The sequence below is a fragment of the Lagopus leucura genome, unplaced genomic scaffold, assembly GCF_019238085.1.
Source record: "Lagopus leucura isolate 7727_CA_CO unplaced genomic scaffold, USGS_WTPT01 Super-Scaffold_741, whole genome shotgun sequence".
NCBI classification, from domain to species: Eukaryota; Metazoa; Chordata; class Aves; order Galliformes; family Phasianidae; genus Lagopus; species Lagopus leucura.
In genome coordinates this window covers 4,440,978-4,464,319 of record NW_024962256.1, presented here as the reverse complement: position 1 = coordinate 4,464,319, position 23,342 = coordinate 4,440,978, and the positions used below count along the sequence as shown (strand labels likewise).

Genomic DNA, 23,342 nt, shown 5'->3' with positions numbered 1-23,342 from the left:
GAGAGACAGCTACTGCTTCACCTGTTAGTTGGAAATTCCCAAGTTGTCTGCATTTACTGTCCATAAGAGTAAATGTACAACAAGATCTGTAGAGACCCACTCTGTCCATCCTTTTTTTAAGACATCACGTCAAATGGGGCAAGAAGCTTTTCCTACTGCTAGAGTAAACTAACCAATGCTAGTTGCTTCTATTCCTCGTCACCACTCACTGGGAACCTCACCAGCCACAAGCTGAATCAGGGACTGTTGGTGAGGCAGCTACAGAGTGGTGAGATGCACACAAACCCTGGCAACGGGACAGAGGTATTTAATGATCCACCTTAATTGCAAGCAATTTTGAATGGCACTGATGGCCTTTTGCTTCACTTGACAGAAGTTGGTAAAGTCTACATTTTTGCAGTGCTTCTGAGCAAAGACAGATTGGCAGTAGTTTTTTAAATGATTAAAGATTGTTCTCAAACAACCTTTATGAATAAACTGCACAAGAAGTCTGCTCCTTAACTGTTATACTGTTACATTTCTTAGCATTATTTCATAAACCTCAAGTGCTCTGCTTCAGAACCCATGCTTGCTCCCTTATTGTTCCCAATGCTTTGTGGCTTCAGAACCACAACGTCCCTCAATGAAAGGGTGGTTTTGGTGTCAGGATATCGTTGTTAGCAGAACCAGCTTAGTAAAAATCTACCAGTGAAGTGCAGTGAAGTGTAAGAGCTGTGTAAAAGTGTAAGAGTAGTGAAAATGTTGAATTGGTACATTTCTCATGGTAAAACATTTCTGGTATTTCTCCAGTGCTAGAAAACAGTTTAAGATAGAGCTGTTTGCAGGAACTGATAAGAACATTTTCATATGAAGCACTAGAGCACCGTACAGTGTAATGTATACAAACACTTTATGCACTGGGCAAGATTAAGGGCTGGCAAATCAGGAGATTTCCATTAAAATCTTTTCAATAATTCTGGTTTACTCTATGAAAGGATCCGTCCTACTTAACCCAAACAATCAAATGCCAGCTTATACTTCCAAACTACTTTCCAACCGACACAGGAAACCTCATCTTGATAAAGATGCAGAAGAGCAACATTCAAGACTGAGAAAAATTGTGGGATATATTTTGGTTGGTTTTCACTTCACCAGATCAAATGACCAACAGGCAGATGTTCATAGGAAATTAAAAAAACAGGTCTTTATTGATATTATGCTCAAGACTTTCACAAAACAATAATTTATTTAATTCAAACAATTGTAAATTTGACTTATGAAAAAGATATGCCTCGCTATGCTACATTTCCTGTAAGAAAATATACTCAATAAAGAGATAACTCGGTATGCACCTGTTTTCTTAGATTTAAAAAAAGTAAGAGTCCATAACTAGGAAAAGGGTGAATAACCTATCATTTATCAGTCTAATCAAACCATTAAAATTACTTTTTTGAGCTATCATATTTAAAAAGAATATAAAAATTAGAAATATAAGCATCATTGACATAACTCCAAAGTACAAAATCAAGACAGTATATTAACTAAAAAGGCACTTCTGGTTTCTGATTCAAGTATTTCTGGTCTTGGTGAAATTCCTCACAGATAGAAGTTAAATCTAAACGTGCGTTTCTTACTGAAATACATAATTCTGTTGTTTCAACATTAAATCGTAATGTTTTATAACAAAGTCTAGACATCAACTTTTTCTGGGTTCAAAACTTATGAATCATCATGCAGGTGTTCTTATTTCTGCAAGCAGAGAAACTGCACGACTACTGTGTCAGGCTGTTCTCTCAGTTAATTGTCATCTGCAAAAATCTTCATAATGGTATTTTATTAAGGTATTATCTAATTAGTTTGCCTACTTTTAGAAAAACCAAAATGAAAATCTTTCTATTTGATACATTTCCATACCATTCAGCTGGATTATCTGCAAATAAAATTAACCTTATGCTAGAATGATAACTAAATCGACATCCATATTAAGCACAGTGCATCCATTACTCTTTAAGAGTGTTCTAAAATGGAAATAAATTTATTAGACTAAGAAGCACCCTTTTGAATAGCTACAAAATCAGTTTCATCTCTGGACATATATTTATTGTATGATGGTCTTTGGAAATTTCCAAGGAAGTTACAATTCCATGAGATTGCAGTGAAAGAAAAGATGGAGCTTCATTTATATGTTTTTTTACAGATTTTACAATCTGTTTTTTGGAGTCAGGTAACTGACTCTCAGACAGCTACACTAAGAGAAATCAAAACTATTTGTAATAGAATCATGGAGCCTACGATTCTAATACAAATCAGAAATCAGCTACAGGATTGATTCACAGCATGTAGGTGGTCTTTAAAATATTGCCTATTGTCCATTTGTCATGTACCCCAGCTTATACAATATGTAAATCTAGAGTCATTACAGTTCTGTTATTAAAAATTGTGTTACTGCAATTTATAATCAAATCTTCACCCCCAAATTTATCCCGATCTCACATCACTGGCTGTATTAAATGTGCTTTCAGAAGTAAAGTTCCTTAGTAAGCATAGAGACTACGCAAGGAATCTGCTTCTTCTCACTGAAGCGTGGATCATCAGACTGTGATTCAAAATTCGTGGCAACCACATAGTTGACCCGTGTGAGGATCTGCATGATCTCAAGTTGTTTTCCATGTTCATTTAGCACAGAGCACAGAGACTGCACAAACCAAGAGCCTCTTCCAGGATTCCTCCAAGAATAATAACCTTACAGAAAAGAGATAAAAAAGCGTGCTTGTTTCCCTCTGCCTTCTTAAGATTTTGTGCTGAAGAGTGGAACATCAGAGAGAAATGTACCAGTTTGTGTGAAAGATTCTGGATAAGCAGTAACTGCACACAAAAACTTCAATTCTTATTACTCCTGTCACAAATCTTGTTTCACAGACAAGGAAAATAATGTGTATTACCTCTCCAACCTTCAGCATATTAAGGTACAATTCTCTATGTTTTCATAAAGCATATTTTTGCAAAGGTTCATGCTATAGCCCATCCTCTTCTTGCATGCAAATTCAACATAGTTACTAAACTAGCCTATCTAAGGTTGGTATTGCCTTCCTCTGCCATCTGTAATGCCTGTGCTTTGTCACCTGCCAGATTTGGGCTTCCTCCTGTTTCAGCTCATTGTAAAAGTAGTAAATGGAACACACTGGTCAAACCAAACACCATGTCTTAGCATTCTGTCCATCGTTACTGAAGCTGTGATGCATAAGGGCAGAGAAAAAGCCAGTTCTGTAAAAATAACACGTTTTATTGGAGTAACTATTATAGATAAAAAATGTTGATTGGCAACTGAAGATAGGATACATTTTTAGGCTTCTTGCCTCTAAATTCCCTCCCCACCCCTCTCCATTTTTTTTTTAATTTTTTTTATTTTTTTACCTGGCACAGTGGAATATGCAAACAGAAAATCTGCTTCTACTGGGATTTTGTATCTAGGATTGGCATCTGTTTCCAGAGTGTCATTTGCAGGTCCAGAGTCAGTTTGTATACCTTCATCAAACTCAGAGCCTCGGCATGCCTGAAACAGCAGTGAAGATGAAGAGAACTTGACCAGTAAGGAGAAATGAGGTATTTTATAATGTTGTTTTATTTTAACATTTTTAAATGGATGTAGGTTTTGGCAGTACTTTGTATGTATAAGAGGCAAGAAAGTAGAAAACAAGGCTACTCAGGGATACTGAAGAATTTAGCAGAATGCAGTAATTTGGAGATGCAGCCTTTATCCAAACATACTTGGACAGAATTATTTCTATTGATAATCACATACTCTTCTCAGCACTGTCTGCACAAGATGGAGGTTATCTCTATGGTCTGAAGTTCATGTATTACCCAGCACAAAAGGAATCCATGTGCAAAAAAGTGGATGAGGAATATTTCGATATGTTCTTTACATCTAAGAATCCTGCATGTAAATCACTTTTTGAAAGCAAACAAGATAAAAGTCACCTGTATTTGACTTCTCTCCACACTGTTTTTTTCCTCAAGACCTCTACCAAATTCAGCAAGATAACTTTCAGAGCATTTCACGAGAAGACAAGTGACATAATAGGTTTTCCCCACTGCAGCAGAAGGATATAATATTTACCTGAATGAAAAACAATTTGGGTTTGCCTATCAGGCTTTTACATTTGTCTCCTCTGAAGAGTGCAGTCAGGTGTTTGATAGCCATGGGTCCATCAGTGCCATAAATGAGACCTTCTTCCCCATGGCTTAGAAGGATACAGGCAAAACAAGCAGCATCACTGTGATTCTCTTCAGCAGCTACAAATCAAATACTTGTTAGCCAAAAGGAGGCAACGTTTTAAACGACAAATTATATTTATCAAACACGTCTTTCTGAGACTAAATGAAGAGTGGGCCTCTACTGGAAGTCATAAAAAGGAGAAGGTAAAGATAACACAGCCCAATTTTTAAGAATGTGATGAATAACTTGAATAAATGAACATAGAGTTCAGCCCACTTGATTCAACAGGCTGAACTCTTAACTATATGGAATTATTTTAGTAGATTTGTCATCTACTATGACAACAAAACTATGCATTTCTGAATTTACACTGGAGGAGCTGGAGAATTAAGGCTAATCTGTTCAGAAATCAAATCTTTCTGTAGAGAAAATTCCACTTTGTGGGGCCTAAGCACTCTGCTCTAATCTGACCTGCTCTGTGCAGAGCATTACTTAGGTGACCTCCAGAGGTCCTTTACACAATAAATTACTCTATAATTCTAAATTTTTACCTTGTTTCAGTAGTGTTTTCATATCCTCACAGCTTCGGTCATTGTATGTGTGAACATCAAAACCTAAGCTTCTGAAACTCTTAGAGAGATCTCCAGCATCTTTGTCAGTGCCATTGCGTGTACCCATTCCTACCAGAAAAGAAATAGTACAGTTGATTGCACATTACACAATTTAAAATAATTTGTATGTCCAAAAGCAACTTTATGTTCTTAATTTATATACAATGTCATGGTGACATGAATTTAAAACAATCCTCTAACAACATCCTTGGCATTCAGAACAAACTATGAGTCTTGTTTCAATGCAAAATAATGCAAGGTCCAATGTGAACATGTATTTTATGCTGAAAAATGCTGGTTTATCTCCAGCATCTTGCAACATGGGACCTCTGTGGAGAATTCTATCTCCTTTTGGTTATGCAGAGTAACATATGCACAAAGCTCTTCAATAGTTAAAAAAGATTCCCCATGATACCCCCTAAAGGAAATTGACGTAAATTCTTTGGAATAAGCACTTCATTTAATTTGTTTGCCTAACTTGTAGAGAAAAAAAAAGCCTACAAAGTTGGCTATTTCACAAATATCTGTTTCAAAACTGCACGCAATCTGGAAAGTGCAGCCGACACCAGATTGTGAACAGAGCACAGCTATGGCTATTAGCTTTTGTAGTGCAGCTATAGCTATTAGGAGCAGCTCAGAGACAGAGAAGTGATGACATGGGCCGCAGATACCAAAGTTCAGGTTTTAACAGTACAGCCTTAAATTCTAGGGCAGAAGTTTAGTTGGAAGTTGGCAGAACAAGCTGACGTGCTTTTTGAACCACCTACTGCAAAGGAGCCGCAAAGAACTACTCTAATGTAAGTTTTAAAGAACAGGAACAAATAGTATGAACAGCTACTTAAAGTGAATATGGTCATTACAATTCCATGCCCTAAAAATAACAGGTTTATTGATTAATGAAAATATGAAAATTCTAAAATCTGTAATAAGTGTCATGGAATCACAGAATCAAAAATGGCTCAGGTTGGAAAGGACCTCTGAAGGTCATGTGGTTCGTCCTCCCTTCTCAAGCAGGACAAAGAATGTTACCTGTTTTGTCTTCAAAATTTTTGTTGTTTATAATGACACATTTGCCAACTTTCTTGTAGTTCATATTATACTGGAATGTGGGTGTAACAATTCGGTACTGGTTACTGAGAGAGGACTTTGGCTGTTCTTCTTCTCCATTCTTCTTTTTCCTGTGTGAATCAAATGAAAAAACTGTTAATGACCAGTCACAAGCAAGGTGCTTATTTATCTTAAGCCATGCCACTGGGGCAGCACTACCTGATGTTTTTATTTCTCTTATGTTTCTCTTCCTTCATATTTCACACAGAGATGTAGAGATATTAACTCATTGCTTGAGTCTCATGATTTCCATTCAGTATTTGGATACAGATGATGGTAAAATCACCCCTGAGTGAATTGCAGACATGCAGATCTTGACCAAATACCAGGCTGGCAGCAGTCTTTTGCAAACTATGGTTCTGGATGTAAGAGCTATTTTAATTTTACTATAAGTGATTCATGTAAACCAGGACAGATCTTCCTTAATAACTATTCCAAGGATGATGAGAAGACATACGATTTATCCTGTAAACATTCTCCACTAATATAACTGTACACTGATCTTTCTGATATACGATGGAGTCTTAGACTGAATTAGAAAAAGATGCTGAGAGACAGCATGGACTCTACCCACCAATTTATTCTAAATTAAATATTATAGACTGAATCCATGGCAACCTGCACGCACACCTGAAATACAAGCATGAGGAACTCAGTAATGCTTGCTTTTTGAGGTGGACTTTTTTGTCCAGCCAAGTGACTTCTGATGTTGATGTGATCTCTACAAGCAGAACTGAAGCCAGGGAAAGCCTTCAAAGGCTCTGATGAAACATTAGAAATATAAGCAAGCTTTGGAGCAGGCCTGCTTAGAGACAATACTTGGGAAAGGGCAGAAGAAAGTATCAGCATCTTGCTTCCAGTAGTACTTACTGCTGCAGTCTGAGTGGAAAACAAACCTATTTTGTCAGCACAACCAACTGTACTATACCATTTCTTTTAAACAAAATTAGATTTGTCCCATAATGTCAATTAAGTACTTTCAGTATTTTCACTTTGACATATTTCCAGAAAATTACCCAAGCTATTTGCTTCACTAATAGTCTTGAGAGATGAGATTGCTGTGGATTGATTAAATGTTTAGGAAATGTACTTTCTTATCTTCCTGATTTAACAATTGTTGTCTCTAGCAATTGTTGGAGTCTCCAAGTGTCCTATTTTTTATTACTTAAGGGCAAGACTAACTGGAAACCATAATAAAACATCTCCAGATGATTCATTATGTTCAAATGCCATGGCAATTCAATTTTAAAACAGTTTCTTCTTATCTTTGAGTGTCCTCATGCTCTGTTATAAGTGACCACATTAAATAGTTGCATCTTGCAGGCTTTCTCTACACTCTTTTTTCACTCATCATCTGACTGTCATCTCCTCTCTTAGAATTATTTTAGAAACTGTGAAACAAGATTTTGAATTCTACCTTCTTGAGGATTGTCTTTGATACTCTTAAAGTACAGGGTTTTATTCTGTCAAACCCAAATATTGGTATTCTCCCTACATACTGCTTCTTGAGGGCTCTGAGAGCAATAATTAAATATGCTTAGCCTCAAGAAAAGATTTTAACCATTTTAAAGAATTATCCACAGCTGCATGATGTTAATGTTACATTTGGGTTTCAAAGAGATCATGGATTCTTATTTTAGCCTAAAATTCCCCTTAGTCCAACATCACAAGACAACTCTTTGGAAAAAAGAAAAGAGAAAAAGAACATTCAAAACAAGAAGTAAGCACTCAGGCCAATGAAGAGACTAATTTCCTCAGCCCATGCCCTATTCAAGTTTATACAAATTTATCTAGCTTCACTGACTTCCTGAATATGCTGTACGACTAGCAGTGGCTGTTACATATACTAAGATATTTTCAGGGGTATTCTACACAAATTTCTGTTGATGTTCAATCCATACAGTTTTGAACACTTGGAATAGATCTACCTATGTGGTGCAATATCATATTTACACTGTCCAATGCTAGAAACGATCTAATTTGAGACAAGAAGTCATGCGGTCACATTACCCAACAAAGAACTTCTCTGAAAATAGAAGCTGGGGTTAAGTGGCACAGTAAAGCAGCCACACAACTTCTCTGAAACCACTTAACTTCCGAGTTCAATAGTTTGCACTCATTCATGCAGAAATTCTCAGGACTTTAAGAGATATAGCTACTGCTGGTATTCCCAAAAGCATGCCAGAAGCTCTATGCTGTTCAACATCAAAGGTCACAGACAAGTCTTGCCAGAGTAACAGTCCGCATGAATCCATCGTTTAATTTCCCCATTCTTTCACAAAGGATACTATGCTTTTGTTCTAATGATTGCTTCCAAGCTTAACAGGATAATCAGATCATAAGCAACCACAGCGTATCTTGTGGGGTTACGCCTGTTGTTCCTTTACTGGCAGACAACAAAATAGTTCCAGAAATCTTTTGGTATCTGTCCAAATTGAATGAATAAGAAAGCAAAGGTTGTGCTGTACACTTATCCCACACTGCAATCCAAGGAGAATTCTTTTTTTTGTTGTTTTTTTTTTTTTTTGATTCTGTTTGCTACGCCAAAATAGGGCAATTTGGGAATTGCCTGAGTGGCTTAAGCTGATTGTTTAAGGTTCCACTCTTCAGTTTAAACAAGTTAAATCATACCTTGTAATAATGACTAATAATGTTATAAATATGTACTAATCAGTCCTAAAGGGAAATTCCTTGTCAGTGACAGGCTGTCTTATGACTGAAAGCATAAAGCTTTCTAGACAAATTTTGATTTTTAAGCTTTGAACTGGACACATTAACATAAATGTTTACCACTGTTGTTCTCTAAGCTTTCTAATCACAGTATTTTCTGAGAGCATTTCCACGGGTTAATTATGTGCTTTTATAAACTGTTGTCAACTATCTGCTCTTAGTTTTATTTCTTTCTGCTTCTCTGATATCCAACGTCTTTAATTTCCCTCTTTCTGGATTCAAACTTGCCCAGACTAAACAGAAACTTGAATTTTACAACTGTTTCCTCTGCTTTTAGTTTTTAACTACAGCCGTGCCTCAATTCCTCACTCCACTACTCTGATCTTTTCCCTCAGACAGAAACATTCTTCTATCACTGCTCTCACATATTTCGCGTTCTCTTCTTTCAGCTGAGAGTTCAGAAAAATCAAAAGTCCACTCTGGCACCCTCAAGTAACTTGCACATTTTCCTAGTTATTCTTGCAGTGTTTCTAAATCTAGGGCTTAGGCCTGACAGCAGCATGCCTAGGAATGTGACTTCATCAAGTCTACACTCAGCGTCAACCCTGGGAAAAACATCATTATCAACTTCTCACATTTCAAATACAAAACGAAAGTTTCCCATAGCATTTATCATTGTGTTACTGAACTTTTAAATAGCAAAGGCCAAATTTCTCATCATTATGACTGACTAAAATCCTGTCAGTGTTAATGGAGATACCTTCATTTGCACTGGTAGGAACTCAGATCTTGACTGCCTAAAGAAATGACAGTTATCACACCAAACTTTTTTCTGTTATGCTTTGGTAAATCATGATTTCCATATGTGAAGGTATCAGAATTAAAGGATAAAAGCACCCCTGTTAACTATTAAGTATACGTAAAGATTATTTTCAAGAAAATGAAATCTTTACAGTTCTGTTGAAAACAGTGTCTCTGAGCAGTCCCAATTTCCTCTCCTTTGGCTTCCCTTCTTCTAGCATCACTCTGCACTATCTTTGCTACCATGGAGAATTATGACATAGCATCCTTTAACAGGAGAGCTTCCAGTCTCTCGTCATGTCTTAACTTCTAATTAACTTCAATCAAAGCACAATATTTCTGTGGAGGTCTTCAGCTTCCATTCCATTCCATAATTAATGCCAACCATGAAGTCCGTCTTTGTGCAAGGTGTAAAAGCTAGTAAACATAAAACATTTTTTAAAATGCCTGTCTGCTGTAATATATGGACTCCCCTTGGAACAGTAGCAGCATGACACAGGTAAAAGTCTCAAGAGAGAGGAGTGGATTAAAGGAAGACATGAAAAAGAGGCAATATCTAGGGTAGAAACTATTACACCAATCCATTTACTGAACCTGAAAATTAAAAGTGATTTAAAAAGAGACTGATAGAAACTGACAGACAACAGTTTTTTTCCTGGAAATGTGAGTGTCCCTGCCTTAAAAGCAAGCGATTCAGTGACACCTAGAAACACCCAGGGCAGAAACAAGGCTCTTCAGAAAAGAACAGTCACTTAAATAGGCAAACAGACAGAGGATTAGAAGGATAAAACAAATTTCAAGATAATCACTTCCTTCTCATAGGATAGGAGGAGGTTCCTGTTTGTTTTCCCTGTAGTTCCTTTACATTCTCCATTAGGATGATGGGTAGTTGTATATTGCTTTTTAATACCTTGTTAGCGGGTTTCTATAAAAAGAAAATTTGTCTTATAAAACATGCTGTCTTTTACAGAACGCGTTGTCTCAGGATTGCTTCTGAAATCCCCAGACCTTTTGGCATTGGAGAAGAGCTTGATTCTTGTTATTATAGGGTAGTCAGCTTTTGAGTCCAGGCAAGAAGATTATGGCAGTGGCAGACTGATGAAGTCCACAGTACCGATCTTCTCAGGTAACCCATCAAATACCTGCAGAACTTTCATGCACTGCATGTTGTGGGACAGAAGATATCATAAAACTTCAGTGCTCTTTATTCTACTGCTAACCACTTAGATGCCCCCTCATCATTTTTACCTTCTGAGGAAGTTACCAAGAAACAGAATGCATGAATTAGACAAATCAAAGTTCTGCATTTAATTCTTTTGTTTTCACTCTAGTCTCAATAATCAGTGGTCTACTCATGTCTGTTGCTTTCTGATGAATGTTCGTGGGTTTGCCTTGCTCCTATACAACCTTCTCTCCAAACTGTCAGCTTTAATACTTCTGTGCAGCTTTAATACTTTCATCCAGTCTAATTTCACCATACTTAGTACACCTCTAATTACTGTACACACTCCCCTCTTTGAATTTATTTTTCTCTTGAAATCTATTGGTAATAACAAGCACAAGACACTTGTTAAACCTGACCAGAGCTTTTTAGGTCTTAAGTTCTTTAAGGCAGACTCTTTGTTCTTTGTCAGATTTGTTTAGGTAAAATGTCAAGTAGATTTAGAGCTGCATGCAAATAATAGATTATCCTGTTGACTTTTCCCATTGTTACTGCATCAAGTTGGCAGAACTGCAACATTTCTGGACAAGATGATTGTGTCTCCATTTGAAGCATCTCTTATAAAATGATTATTCTTTTACTGTTAATAACCAAAAAGCATAAATTATATGGGACAAAGACTAAGCATTAGCCATAAATGCTAGTCCAAATACTAACACTGTATTGCACTGTGCCTGATTATGTGATTCTGGGTCATATACTAACAATGCTACATGCTGGAATGCAAAGTGAAATCCACTTTAAATACTAATAGGAGCCACAGCTGGTGACATTGGCTTGTGACAGAACTCCATTCTGTTTCCAATCTGCCTGCCACACACTGTAGGCTCTCAGACTTTTTCTCCTGAGTACTACAGTAGCATATGTGATTTCCATCTATTTTTCAGACACACAGCACCTAAAAAGTAGAAGTTCACCTAAAAGCATCTGAATGATATCCATCATTTCACCTATATTGTTTACTATAGCAAGGAGACTACACAAACTGAATGAAAACCTACCTAACAATTTCAAAAACAATAGCAAATCTAAACAACACAATACAGAAAAGTAACTTTTAAACACACAAAAAAGTCCTAGGCTCCTAGTGCCTCTAATAGCCCTGTTTCCTGCCTTAAAGAAATTTTAAATTATGGTGAAACTGATCAAATAGATAGCACTGGAGTCTAACGCTCATATTTATCAATGATACATGAAGTCTGATCGGTGCTTTCTTCTTCATATACACTCTGCCAAAGTTCCTAAGCCAGAACAGTCATTTTTAGGAAGTGGTAAAATGACAGGAAATGGCCCAGCATGCTTACACAAACTGAAAGCAATAGGACTAGTCAGACAGTAAAAGAAAACCTGCTCGTAACCCTTCTCAAGATCAGAGCCATACTAAATATTTAGCTTCCATCTTTATTTGAAGCTGGTAATTAGTTCATGACTTCTTGAGGATGTCTTTTCAGCAAGACTGCCAGCTGACTGAACAAAGATCATTTAAAATCACCGGAGGAAAAGATTTTTTTTTTGAATGAACCTGGAAGTGTGGATCTGCCTGGGGGTAGCGAGGCCCTACAGAGGGATCTGGACAGGCTGGAGAGCTGGGCTGGAGCCAATGGGATGAGTTTCAACAAGGCCAAATGCCAGGTCCTGCACTTCGGCCACAACAACCCCAGGCGACGCTACAGGCTTGGGGCGGTGTGGCTGGAGGACTGCGTAGAGGAAATGGACCTGGGGGTATTGATTGATGCTCGGCTGAACATGAGCCAACAGTGTGCCCAGGTGGCCAAGAAGGCCAATGGCATCCTGGCTTGCATCAGAAACAGTGTTGCAAGCAGGAGCAGAGAGGTGATTGTTCCCCTATATTCAGCACTAGTGAGGCCGCACCTCGAGTACTGTGTTCAGTTTTGGGCCCCTCACTGCAAGAAAGATATTGAGGCCCTGGAACGTGTTCAAAGAAGGGCAACAAAGCTGGTGAGGGGTCTGGAACACAGGCCATATGAGGAGAGGCTGAAGGAGCTGGGAATGTTCAGCCTGGAGAAGAGGAGGCTCAGGGGAGACCTCATTGCTCTCTATAACTTCCTGAAGGGAGGTTGTGGTGAGCTGGGGGTCGGCCTCTTCTCTCGTGTCATTAGTGATAGGACCAGGGGGAATGGTTTCAAGCTACAGCAGGGGAGATTCAGGCTGGACATGAGGAAGTATTACTTTCAGAAAGGGTGGTCAGGCACTGGAATGGACTGCCCAGGGAGGTGGTGGAATCACCGAGCCTGGGGGTGTTCAAGGAAAGGCTGGATGTTGTGTTGAGGGACATGGTTTAGTAGGAGCTATTGGGAATAGGTGAACGGTTGGACTGGGTGATCTTTTAGGTCTTTTCCAACCTTAGTGATTCTATGATTGTATGATTCTATGACTTCTTGAGGATGTCTTTTCAGCAAGACTGCCAGCTGACTGAACAAAGATCATTTAAAATCACCGGAGGAAAAGATTTTTTTTTTGAATGAATCTGATGTGAGGAATTAACAGAGAAAGTATCTCTTGTTTCTTACCAAAAAAATGTGCCCCACATCCTCCTTCTAACTATAAATACGCAATCAAGATTGTTGTAGCAATAGTTCTTTCCTTGAAAGAAACGAGTTAAGTCAACAATGGAATTATTTGCTTGGACTTACAGAGATACTAATAGGGCTGGGAACAAACTAAGCTTTCATTGACATGTTTGCCCATGGTGAGTCTGGGTTCATACCTTCAGTCATATCAAAAGTCTTGCTTTGGTTCCTACTACAAAATACGTAGCAGTGCTGTTACAGATTTTGCAAAAAGTCCACAAAATGTTTCCATTTTTCAAATCGAATCCCTGGCATTTTCTAAGTTTCTTGTAGCATGTTATATCACTTCCAACAGCAGAACAGGAGCCATAAGCAACATTTACTAAGATGTATAGCGACAGGACAAGGGGAAATGGTTTTGAACTGGTAGAGGGTAGGTTTAGAGTAGATACTGGGCAGAGATTCTTTCCTGTGAGGATGGTGAGACACTGGAACAGGCTGCCCAGGGAAGTTGTGAATGCCCATTCCCTGGAAGCATTGAAGGCCAGGCTGGATGGGTCTGTGAGCAACCTGGTCTAGTGGGAGGTGTCCCTGCCTACAGCAGGGGGGGTTGGAAATTCGTGATCTTAAAGGTCCCTTCCAACCCAAACCATTCTATGATTCTGTGATTCTATGTTTAGCAGCCACATATTTGCACAGTCTTGCAAATTTACCCAGAGTAGGTGAAGCAGTGTACTGGCATGTACATGTCCCTGGTGGAAAACAATGCTCAGAACAAATGCATTCCTACTGTGCACGATGGAGGTATACAGAGGATTTCAGTCCAGAAGCAAATACTGATCATTAGCTTCCCTGAATAATTACATGTAGGCATTAACAGTTTCACGTCAACTGCAAAATACACGATTGCAGTTCATAGAGTATGGCAGTCCTCAAAGTACAGCCCAAAAGTCTGCCAGGACCTTAACAGTGAATCTAACATGGCTTATGTGGTTGCAATTACTCCCCTGAAATATAGGAAAGACTGTGTTCCACATCCCGTAAACCGCAATCTAAAGTCTATTCGCTTCATCCACAGCAGGGCCTCACCTACCACAAAGCTCCACAAGAGCAACAGTTGCAGAGGCGAGCAAAATCAATGTGTGACCAGCGTGCTCACTGCAGTAGCTGACTCACCTGTGTGCGAGCACGCTTCTCGTTTGATCACTTGCAAAACAAACCAGAAAATCTCGTTCAGAAGTTTCTACAAACCTGCAGCTTCTGGTTAATCTGCAGAACATCTCTTAGATTTAAAACTCTTTTTTCAAAGATCTTATGTGCCTAAATAAAATGTTGCAACGTTGCAGTGTTTCAAACGCTGGCCTCACTTTGAGGGATCTGCTGAACTGATTTTACTTACTGTAAATGTTCACTCTGTTGGATGTACTTATGAATTCTTTGCTTACAGACAGTGCCTCCCAGCTCCTAATGTTATATTCCATATATTTTACCTTTGTTCCAAGGAAATTACCTTTCAACTTTAGAAAAATGAAATAAAACACATTTTAAATCTCTCAGATATTTTTCAAAACCTGAACTAACCTAGTAGCTTTTTGGTGCCATTTTAGTTTCAGGTTCTTCTCCTATTAAGAGAAGAGGAAATCTTTCTAGGAACTTGGAAAGCAGAGAAACCCAGTTCAGAACATCTAGAAACTAAGTGTGAAGAAAAGGAGTTGAGCTGTTTGAAAGAAGAAGCTTCAGGCTAGAACTTGTGGCATCCTTTGTACACTACAGGTATTCTTGGATTTCTAAAATATATCTAAACTTATCATAGAGTCATAGAATCAACTAGGTTGGAAAAGTCCTTCAAGGTCATCAAGGCCAACCATCAATCTGACCTACTGAGTCCCAGAAGTAAATCATGTCCCTTAGTGCCAAATATCCCACCATCCTTCTAATTCTGTGACTGATGGCCTTAACACAACGAAATCAAAATCAGAGCTGCAATTTTATTCATTACATATACATGAACAAGATGGAGCACGCTGGTGCTAAGCCAGTTCCACTTCATGAAAATGTTTCAGCACAGTTTATTATGTCTAATACTGCCCACATTTCTCAACAGTTGAAAAAAGAAGGAAAAAAAGAATGAGGTACTGTCATCCTTATCTTTGGGCACCTAAAACTGTGTGGATGATTGACAGCCTGCATGACAATTCTGTGGTGTGACACCTGCAGTTGACCAAAACTGAGTAAATTCTAGATTCTTAATGATCAATTTGTAATTCAGCTTCCTGATTAATTTCCTGCATGGTATGGAGGAATAATATTCAAATACCATTCAACAGGTAGAATTTTTCCAAAAACAATGTTGCTTGCTGAAAGGCTTTCTGCTCATCTCTGGAAAACCTGAGCACATACACCTTCCAAGGGTGTTCTGGAAACTGAAATGTTGCATGATCATATCCTAAATAATGTACACAGGCAACTCACAAGTATGCAGTAAAAGAAAAATAAAAAGCCTCTTTTATCTGTCATAGTTACTATGAACAGTTAGCAGGTATATATATTTCTACACAGGCTGCTTGGAAGATGACTCAAAACAAAGCAAAACCCCTGAATAACATATCTAGGAGAACATTCTATCTAGGATTACCAATTGCAAAATGCCAGAAGAATTATAATTCACAACTAAACTCCCTTAGGGTGCTCATTCACGAGGTTCCCAAACAGGTGGCAGGGAAGGAAGGAGGTAAATAACTTTCCACAGTACCTTGGCTCATCATCAAATGGCACTCCACACTGCATCTGACTTCAACTTGTGCTCAAGAGCAAGTCTAATCCTCTTGATAATGCTAGGAGCCCACCATGCTCGGGGCTAGATTGGAGCATGAAACAGGATGCCCTGTGCTCAGGCCCAAAGATCTGCATGTGTCAGCAGTGGGTCACACTGGACTTTTCTATGGGGCTATTCAAACCCTCACAGCTATCGTCCTGCAAACAGAGGTCATGCAGGCCTGATCCACCTTTGCTGACAAGTGGAAAACACACTCTGATCCTGTCACTGTTCCTAGATAAGAGTGTAGGAAAATAGAGCAGATCTTGAGATGGAGGTGACACAGCAAGCTTTACTTTTTAATACAACTCCACACCTTCTTGCAGAACCGGAACCAACCATCAGTACAATATTTGCACAATGAATGCTTCTAAGGAAATGATGAACATCAACATAGATAGTTTACAAGACCTCTTTTGTATTCTAATTCACAGAACTATTTCCCACATATTTACTCTTATGCAGTTTTGGATTATTCAAAAATACAGCTTAATTTATTGTGGTTCCTTTAAAAGGTTAAATATTAAAACATATTATAGCTTTCCTCCACATTTTGAGTGCTGACAGCATAGAGTTCATTACAGTGAAGGAAATAAATTACTGCAATAAAAAGGAATTAGGCTACTTGATCACTGTTGCAATTGCTCCAGATAGAGTTCAGGAACAATCCAGTGTTTGCTGTGCTTCACCTGAGGAAGTCTCCAAAGAGACTGGAAGCGAATGCTAACTGAATTAGTTACTTCTTATACTTCAGGTGCTATTTCAAGATATTGGGCATTTCCTACATGGTACATTCAGTAACCGTCCAAGGGAAAGTACAAGCACTGTGCAGCATTATAACTGTTTGTATGCCTGTGGTGTTCGGTAGAAATTGAGAGCTAGATCTAACAAAAATGATCATAACATAACTGAAAATGAGCCTCCAGCTTAAGAATGAGTAACGAAAAGGAACACCTCTGTTGTATCACGTCTGTTAAAAGCTCTTTCACTGTATTCGTAGGAATTAACATTAGCAGACAAGAGTTGGTAGAACCCATTACTTCTGAAACTATATGTTCATCACTTTGGAGGACATATGTTGGTATTTAGCTTGGGAAAAGCAGAACCCCAAACAAATTAAAATGAAATTGCACTGAACTTCAGAGTGAGGATAGTAAAAGGAAAGATCATCACTCACTTATAGGATTAAAAAATGCATTCAGTGATTTGCTTAGAAATAGAAAGGAAACCTGTGGCTAAACCAGGAGCTCAGTTTGGTTTCAGCTCAGAGCGTGAATTCGGATGATTGTTCGGCTGTTACTCAGTAAGTAACTTACTTATTATACACAATGTAAGGATAAAAGAGATAAGCAGTATTTGTTTTTGAAAGGTTTGTAATATTCTGTGTCTGGAAAACCTATAACAGAACTGCATTTTAGAATTTAGAAGTGCAAAAAGTTATGTTGAAAAGAGGAAATATCACCCAAAGCATCATCTGAATGTGAACATATTAATTACAAGGCAGAAACAGCTGGTGTAGAAGCAAATACAGTTACTTCTTAAACATATGATGTTAGCAGTAATTTTTCTAAGCAGTTCATTCAAGTCCACTGTTTCCAAAAGGCCCAAAAATATAAAATGGACAACTCTGGAAAAGATACACAGCTTTGAGATGCAAAAAATATAAACTATGTGAAACTGTTCTTTGTCAAGTACTAACTGCAAAACTTCCAATGAACCAAATATAAAGAAACTGTTGATAATCAAAACTGGGTAAAAATACCTCCTGAAAAAATGGAAGAACAACAAAAAGGCAAGACTGAAACAAAGACAATTTTCCACTCCTTTGGAGCTCCATAGCTGAGGTTCAGCTGAAGTTGAATCTCAAAAACGAGTATTTATTCTTTGAAGGACAAGATTATTTATGTTGAGAAATGTGACTATACTGAGATAGAGCTCATGAAGTTAAAACAGCTTAAGTAACATTGTGCTTCCTTATTTTTGTGTCCTGTAGCCTAAATTAACACCATATGAATGAAAAACAAACAAGACAACATTCCTATGTATCTTTTGAATCTAAACACTAGTTGTATGGTAACTGTTGAGTCAGGGCTTGAACCACTGATTGATCACCTGTGGAAAGGACAGAGTCAGCCCTGGGAGCACAGGGTGAAGCCTGACTGCACTTCTCTTAGACCTCATTTAAGGGCTGACTACTGCTGGGGTGGGATCTCTGGTTGGAGATCCTCCTCTTGTAGAGTTTTTTCTGTAAGCCTGGATCTTCAGAGATGGGTGAGCGCTTCTTTTCCTTTGTAATGCCTTTCTGTTGCACTAGTGCCTTTGCTGTTACATCTCCTGTATCACCATTCCACTGTGTTGCTCTTTCTGATTGTTACATGGGTTTACAAACTTTGGCTGTTTTATTGGTAGGCATCGTAACTCTTGAACTGTTGCAGTAAGATATGCACTGATGTTTATAGAAAGCTTCCAAATTAATTAGAATGTAGTCCCAAACTTTATGGTGGCCTGATTTAGTAGAAATAAATAACTTTTACTGTCTTAAACAGCTGAAGGACTCTTAGGGAGCACACATGGGTGTACCCCACCAGACTCATGGAGATTTTGTTACAATACATTTCATGTGTTTTACTCTAAAGAAACTACTGAATCACACAGTTTCAGTGGTAAACAGGCGTTTGTAATTCTTAAATATATATTTAAACAACATCTTCCCTTTCCAAATAAGGGAAATTTGGACTGTAAATCAGACAGCAGGGCTGCAGTGAATAAAAGTAACCAAAGGACAAAGGGTTCTACGAAATTAACAAGTATAAAACTGGTATCTGTATACTACTAACAACTACCTTCTCCTCACTGAAGTTCACAGTCCTGATTATTGAACGTGTGAGTGCTGGTCTACCAAACCTTGGGAATTTTTAGATGCAGCTTTAAACAAACAAATGACAAAACACATTAGAAGTAAGAGAAATTCTAGCTCTAGTTAACAATGGGACCTGAATTCTATTCCATGCTAAATTATGCTACCTGGATGCTCAAATAGGTTTGGCTGCTATGTTTCCTCAATCCTCCTAACAGAGTTATCTAGCTGAAGATTCCAAATAAAGAAACTAAATAATCTTTTGGAGAAGCGAGGTTATTTCTAAGGTCTCCAAGATGGTGATGTGAGCTCATACAGCACAGAAAAGTTTATATGGGAAAAGTTCTGTTTGCTTTTAATTATCATTTAAAAAAAAATTAAAAACGTGTCCCAATTCCTAACTCAATATTTGCTATCATGTCTTTTAAAATCTTGTTTTGCTCAAGGTTGCTGTAGTGCATCTTGCTGTGTCTGCCTTCTGAAACGGAATTTTTTTGGTCAACTGCGGGTCTCACAAAGTTAGTCTTCTGCAAATTTTGTGGTAAACAAAAGTAAAGCCTTTCTGCCATCTAGTGGCTACAAATACCAACAACCGCCTAACGATCCCAAACACTTTTCTGCCATTATTGAAGTTGTAGCACTCTTTCCAAGAAAAGGAGATACGCAGAAGAGAATTCCCCCAAACTGTGGTGCACACAGAAGAGTCTGCCCTGTCTGTGGCTTGCTCTGAGCTCTGCTTCCTGCTTGGTGAGCCACGGTCGTGGTCTTATTAGAGAAATGTTGAAGATTCTCACCTATCTGTTTACTGCGATGGCTATCTACATTTCTGTCCAGAGACAGATATCTGTGAAGGTACTGGAAGTAGTTGCTCTGTCTGCATAGCTCTGATTTTAGTTTCTTGCTGTTCTGTTTCCTTTCTCATTACAATTCATGTTGTTTAACAGTAGAAAATACTTGTTTTCCCATTGAGCTTATCTTTTTTTTTAAGCTTATATTTAAATACATTTTGATTTTTTTATATAAGTGAAACTGTATGCTGACTTCCATAGAATCATAAAATGGCCTGGGTTGAAAAGGACCAGAATGATCATCTGATTTCAATCCCCCTGCTATGTGCAGGGTGTCCAACCACCAAAACAGGCTGCCCAGAGCCACTCTCCATGAAAGTACTGCACAGGTGGTAGAAATTGGATCAGCAAAACAAAAAAATGTAGTCAATCTAAAGCTTTCTAGACACTTTTTTTTTTTTTTAAACAAATACTAAGTTTACATTGCCAAAATGGAGCCTTGGCAATCAAATCACAGCTGGTCAGGATCCAGTCAAAAGCAAACTGAGCCCAGTATCTGTTATTGACCACTAATGAGTTTTAAGAGAACAAACTAAAGAAATTTGGTCCAGAATATATTCTTGCAGAAATCTGATTTAGGGGCATCTCATATCAAAGATTTTAACATTAATATTTCCACTAGATTTTTCTTCCACACGTGCATACGCTGCTATTTCAGATGAGTTCAGAAGAATCTAGATGAGAATCTTGTGGCTTAAATTTTATGACTCTGCTCTGTACCATGGAAAAAATATATCTTAGTGATTGTTTTAATCTTACTCTACAAACTTTTCATTGGATGTCTCTTATAATTTTTTTGTGAGGCCAATGAGCAATCAATCATTCTTTATTCACTTTCTCCTTTGTGACTGCCGCTCTTTTTGGTCATTAAACCATCTTCCTTTATCCTCTCACATTCCTTTTCTGTGTTCCTGCAGGCCAGAGAGTATCTATAAGACAATGACCTTATCAGAGCACTTGGATTTTTAAGACCCTCTCTGTAGAACAGCTCATTCCTCTTCAGGCCAACGTCGCTTTTGCCAAGCAGCACTGATAGATAATTCCAGACTCAATTTTTTACTACAAAATCCATACTGAAACATCTCAAACTTCTTATATTTTTTTCTTCGGCATTTATTTTATGAGTTCCTTTTTACTTCTAGCAAAAGATGTTTCAAATTTGTATCTTCAAGGATTTCCCAAAAGATGAATGTCTCAAGCTGATGAATAGCCAAATTACTTGGAAAATTTCTTATGAAAAAGAAAAGCGATAGAAGTGCTGATTCTTGCTTTTCCTTTGGGAATGATTAACTTTGAGTTGCATAATTGAGTAACAATATTAGCATATCGCTTCTTCTAAAGAAGATGTCATACTTTAAAACACGCATTTTAGAAATTTTAAAAGAAAACTTGGGAAAATACTTGAAGTTTTAGGAACAAACATTAAATTGTCTATTTGGTATAATGTGCATTTGTGGAAATTAACGTGTATACATCTTAAAATGCATTTGAGGAATGAGAAAATGAGAGAAAACTTCAGTGATTTGCTTAACAGCACATCAAAAGTCATCTAAGAAGAAAGCAACTTCACTTCTCTTGCATCTCAGATTTGTTACACCCATCATGTTCATATAATATGCTACAAAAATAAAATGACATTCCTCACGTACTTTGAATTATATTGTTCATTTGAATGTGGATATGTCCAAGAACAATAAAAAATTAAGCCTCTGTAAATACAAGTATTTGTAATAAACTCCTGTAATAAATACAATATGTTTACCACATTAATTAGTATTTCCTGATATTCAACAGCATTTGTTAATTTTGCACTTTTTTTTTTTTTTTTTTTTTAGCTTTTGCATTTTTGGTCACATTTATGTGCTCCTTGTCTGTAAAACAGTAGATAATTCCTGCTGCCTGTACATTTAATGAAAGTAAAATTATGCTTCGGTGAGTCTACTGGGCTAAAATGAAAGGCTTTTAATTTATACTGTAATAGGTTACATCTCTAGACTCAGTGAGGCTTCTTTGTGCTACAGTCTAGATGGCACATCCAGGCTTTAAACTAACTTAAATAGTCAGCAGGGGGTTCCAATGATGTAGGAGATTAGCAGAGCTGAATGCAGTAAAATAGATAATTAATGGCATATTTAATTCCCAGCTCCACAAAAGGGCAATGTTTAAGATGAGGGGCTACATCTGATGCGAAATGAACTTAGTGGTCTCTCGACTACCAAGTAAGCTGATGGGAGATATTACAGGTCTCTGTAAGTCAGAGCAGTGTGAAGGCTGTTCAGCAGTAGGGTACAGATTAAATATGTCAGACTTTATACAGCATAGGCTGCCTAGCAGACACTCTTTGGCACTTGGGCATGGCAAACTGAACACTGCAATCCCATTAGAAAGGCAGTATCATAGCTGGCAAAAAGAAAAATGGAAATGAAAGTAGTAACTTACTTGGCAAAAAGTGAGAGTCTGCTACTTCTGTCTGGCTTTGCATCGACTATATCATCTTGGTCTCCATTACTTTTCTCTTCAGAGGAACGGCCTGCATGCTGATCTCCTGACATCTACAAGTAAAAGTACAAGAATGTAAGCATCCCTCAGTGAGCGCTGTTATTTCAGTACTTCCTAACCAAAACCACTAACTGGGCACGTAGGACTGCCAGTTTGTTATGCCGTGTGGTCCTTCACCAACTAAGTGCGCCTATAGATTTCTGGTGATGCAGTACATGCCTGGCCATCACTGTTGTGCCCTGTGGTGAATGCCTAAAAGTCTCTTGTCTAACACCGCTCTGAACACGGCACGTAAGAACAGAAGTGAAAATCATTTTATGATTTAAGATCTTACAATTAGTTGCCAGAAAATTTTTCATGATCTGGAAAGAAGCATGTTGGGAAGAAAGGTGATACATGCAAATAGGCTTGAAAGAAACTCTACCATCTTCCAAGGATGGAATCTCAATTTTTAACTTCTGTTTTGTCTGTCTCAACAGCGTACAGGCCTTAGGAAAGAACAAGCGCTTCCTGGAAATGAAACGCAGTTGTGACACAGTGAGGACGGAAAGCGTGCAGGCCACAGGCAGCAGGAGAAGCTGCCCCAGCGGAGCGGTCCCACCCGTGCAGGTGGAGGAAATCGGCGCCGCCGATTGCAAACGACGCCCCGTGCCCCCCGCGAGGAAACGGCTGTGCAGCCACGCGAATGGCCGGACCGCTTCCAGCGCCCTGAGGTGCGAGGCGGGAGGGAGAGGGGCGGAGGGGAGCGAAGCCTGAAGGACCCGAGGGGCAGGGAACCGGCAGCGGGGCTTGCCTTAGCGCTGAGCTCCGGCAGGCGGAAGCGAAAGGAAAAGCGAAAGCAGAGGTGGGGCCTGCGGGCGCGGCGCGGGGCGGGGTCTGTCCCGGCCTCCCGGGGCTGTGAGTGCGGCTGGGCTCCTCCGGCTCCGCTCCCCGCGGAGAAGCTCAGTCCCCCCTCAGCTTCGTCCCAGCGAAGAGAAAATTGCTGCTTTTAACAGCGGCGCTCCGTCACACCCCCTCGAAAGAGGAGCCTGAAGCTTCATGGTGACGAGAGATTGTCTAGATCTAAGGAATTTTTTTTTCCTTATATAAACTTCATTGGCATTTCCTGGTCTTTCCAATTATTCACTGTGTTGCATCTCTGCTAATTACGATACCCCACTGTGGAGCCGTTGCGTCGGACCCA

General features: G+C 38.6%; 1 protein-coding gene and 1 long non-coding RNA gene across 3 annotated transcripts; one reads left to right on the top strand and one right to left on the bottom strand.

Moving 5' to 3' along the window:
* Positions 1 to 1,161: 1,161 nt before the first annotated feature.
* On the bottom strand, positions 1,162 to 22,986 carry CASP7 (caspase 7). Of its 2 annotated transcripts, none has more exons than XM_042863720.1 (7): positions 22,953 to 22,986; positions 22,100 to 22,212; positions 5,839 to 5,987; positions 4,750 to 4,878; positions 4,100 to 4,275; positions 3,394 to 3,532; positions 1,162 to 2,721 (listed from the first exon to the last, which is right to left on the bottom strand). In XM_042863720.1, exons 2-7 carry the CDS (start codon positions 22,210 to 22,212, stop codon positions 2,498 to 2,500), a joined length of 930 nt encoding a protein of 309 aa, XP_042719654.1. In that variant the 5' UTR covers positions 22,953 to 22,986; the 3' UTR covers positions 1,162 to 2,497. The 2 variants fall into 2 exon arrangements, with proteins under 2 accessions (XP_042719654.1, XP_042719653.1); XM_042863719.1 differs by lacking the exon at positions 22,953 to 22,986 and adding an exon at positions 22,584 to 22,792.
* Positions 18,176 to 19,638, top strand: LOC122175780. The gene is made up of 3 exons (XR_006177505.1): positions 18,176 to 18,226; positions 19,259 to 19,330; positions 19,445 to 19,638. It is a non-coding gene; the product is annotated as an uncharacterized LOC122175780 (long non-coding RNA).
* Positions 22,987 to 23,342: the final 356 nt, after the last annotated feature.

Coding starts and splice junctions, on each gene's coding strand:
- CASP7 (XM_042863719.1), bottom strand. Junction 5,988..22,099: donor AGACTCTCACTTTTTGCCAA/GTAAGTTACTAC, acceptor TGATTCACACAG/GAAAAAGAAGAATGGAGAAG. Junction 4,879..5,838: donor AAATTTTGAAGACAAAACAG/GTAACATTCTTT, acceptor CTTTTCTGGTAG/GAATGGGTACACGCAATGGC.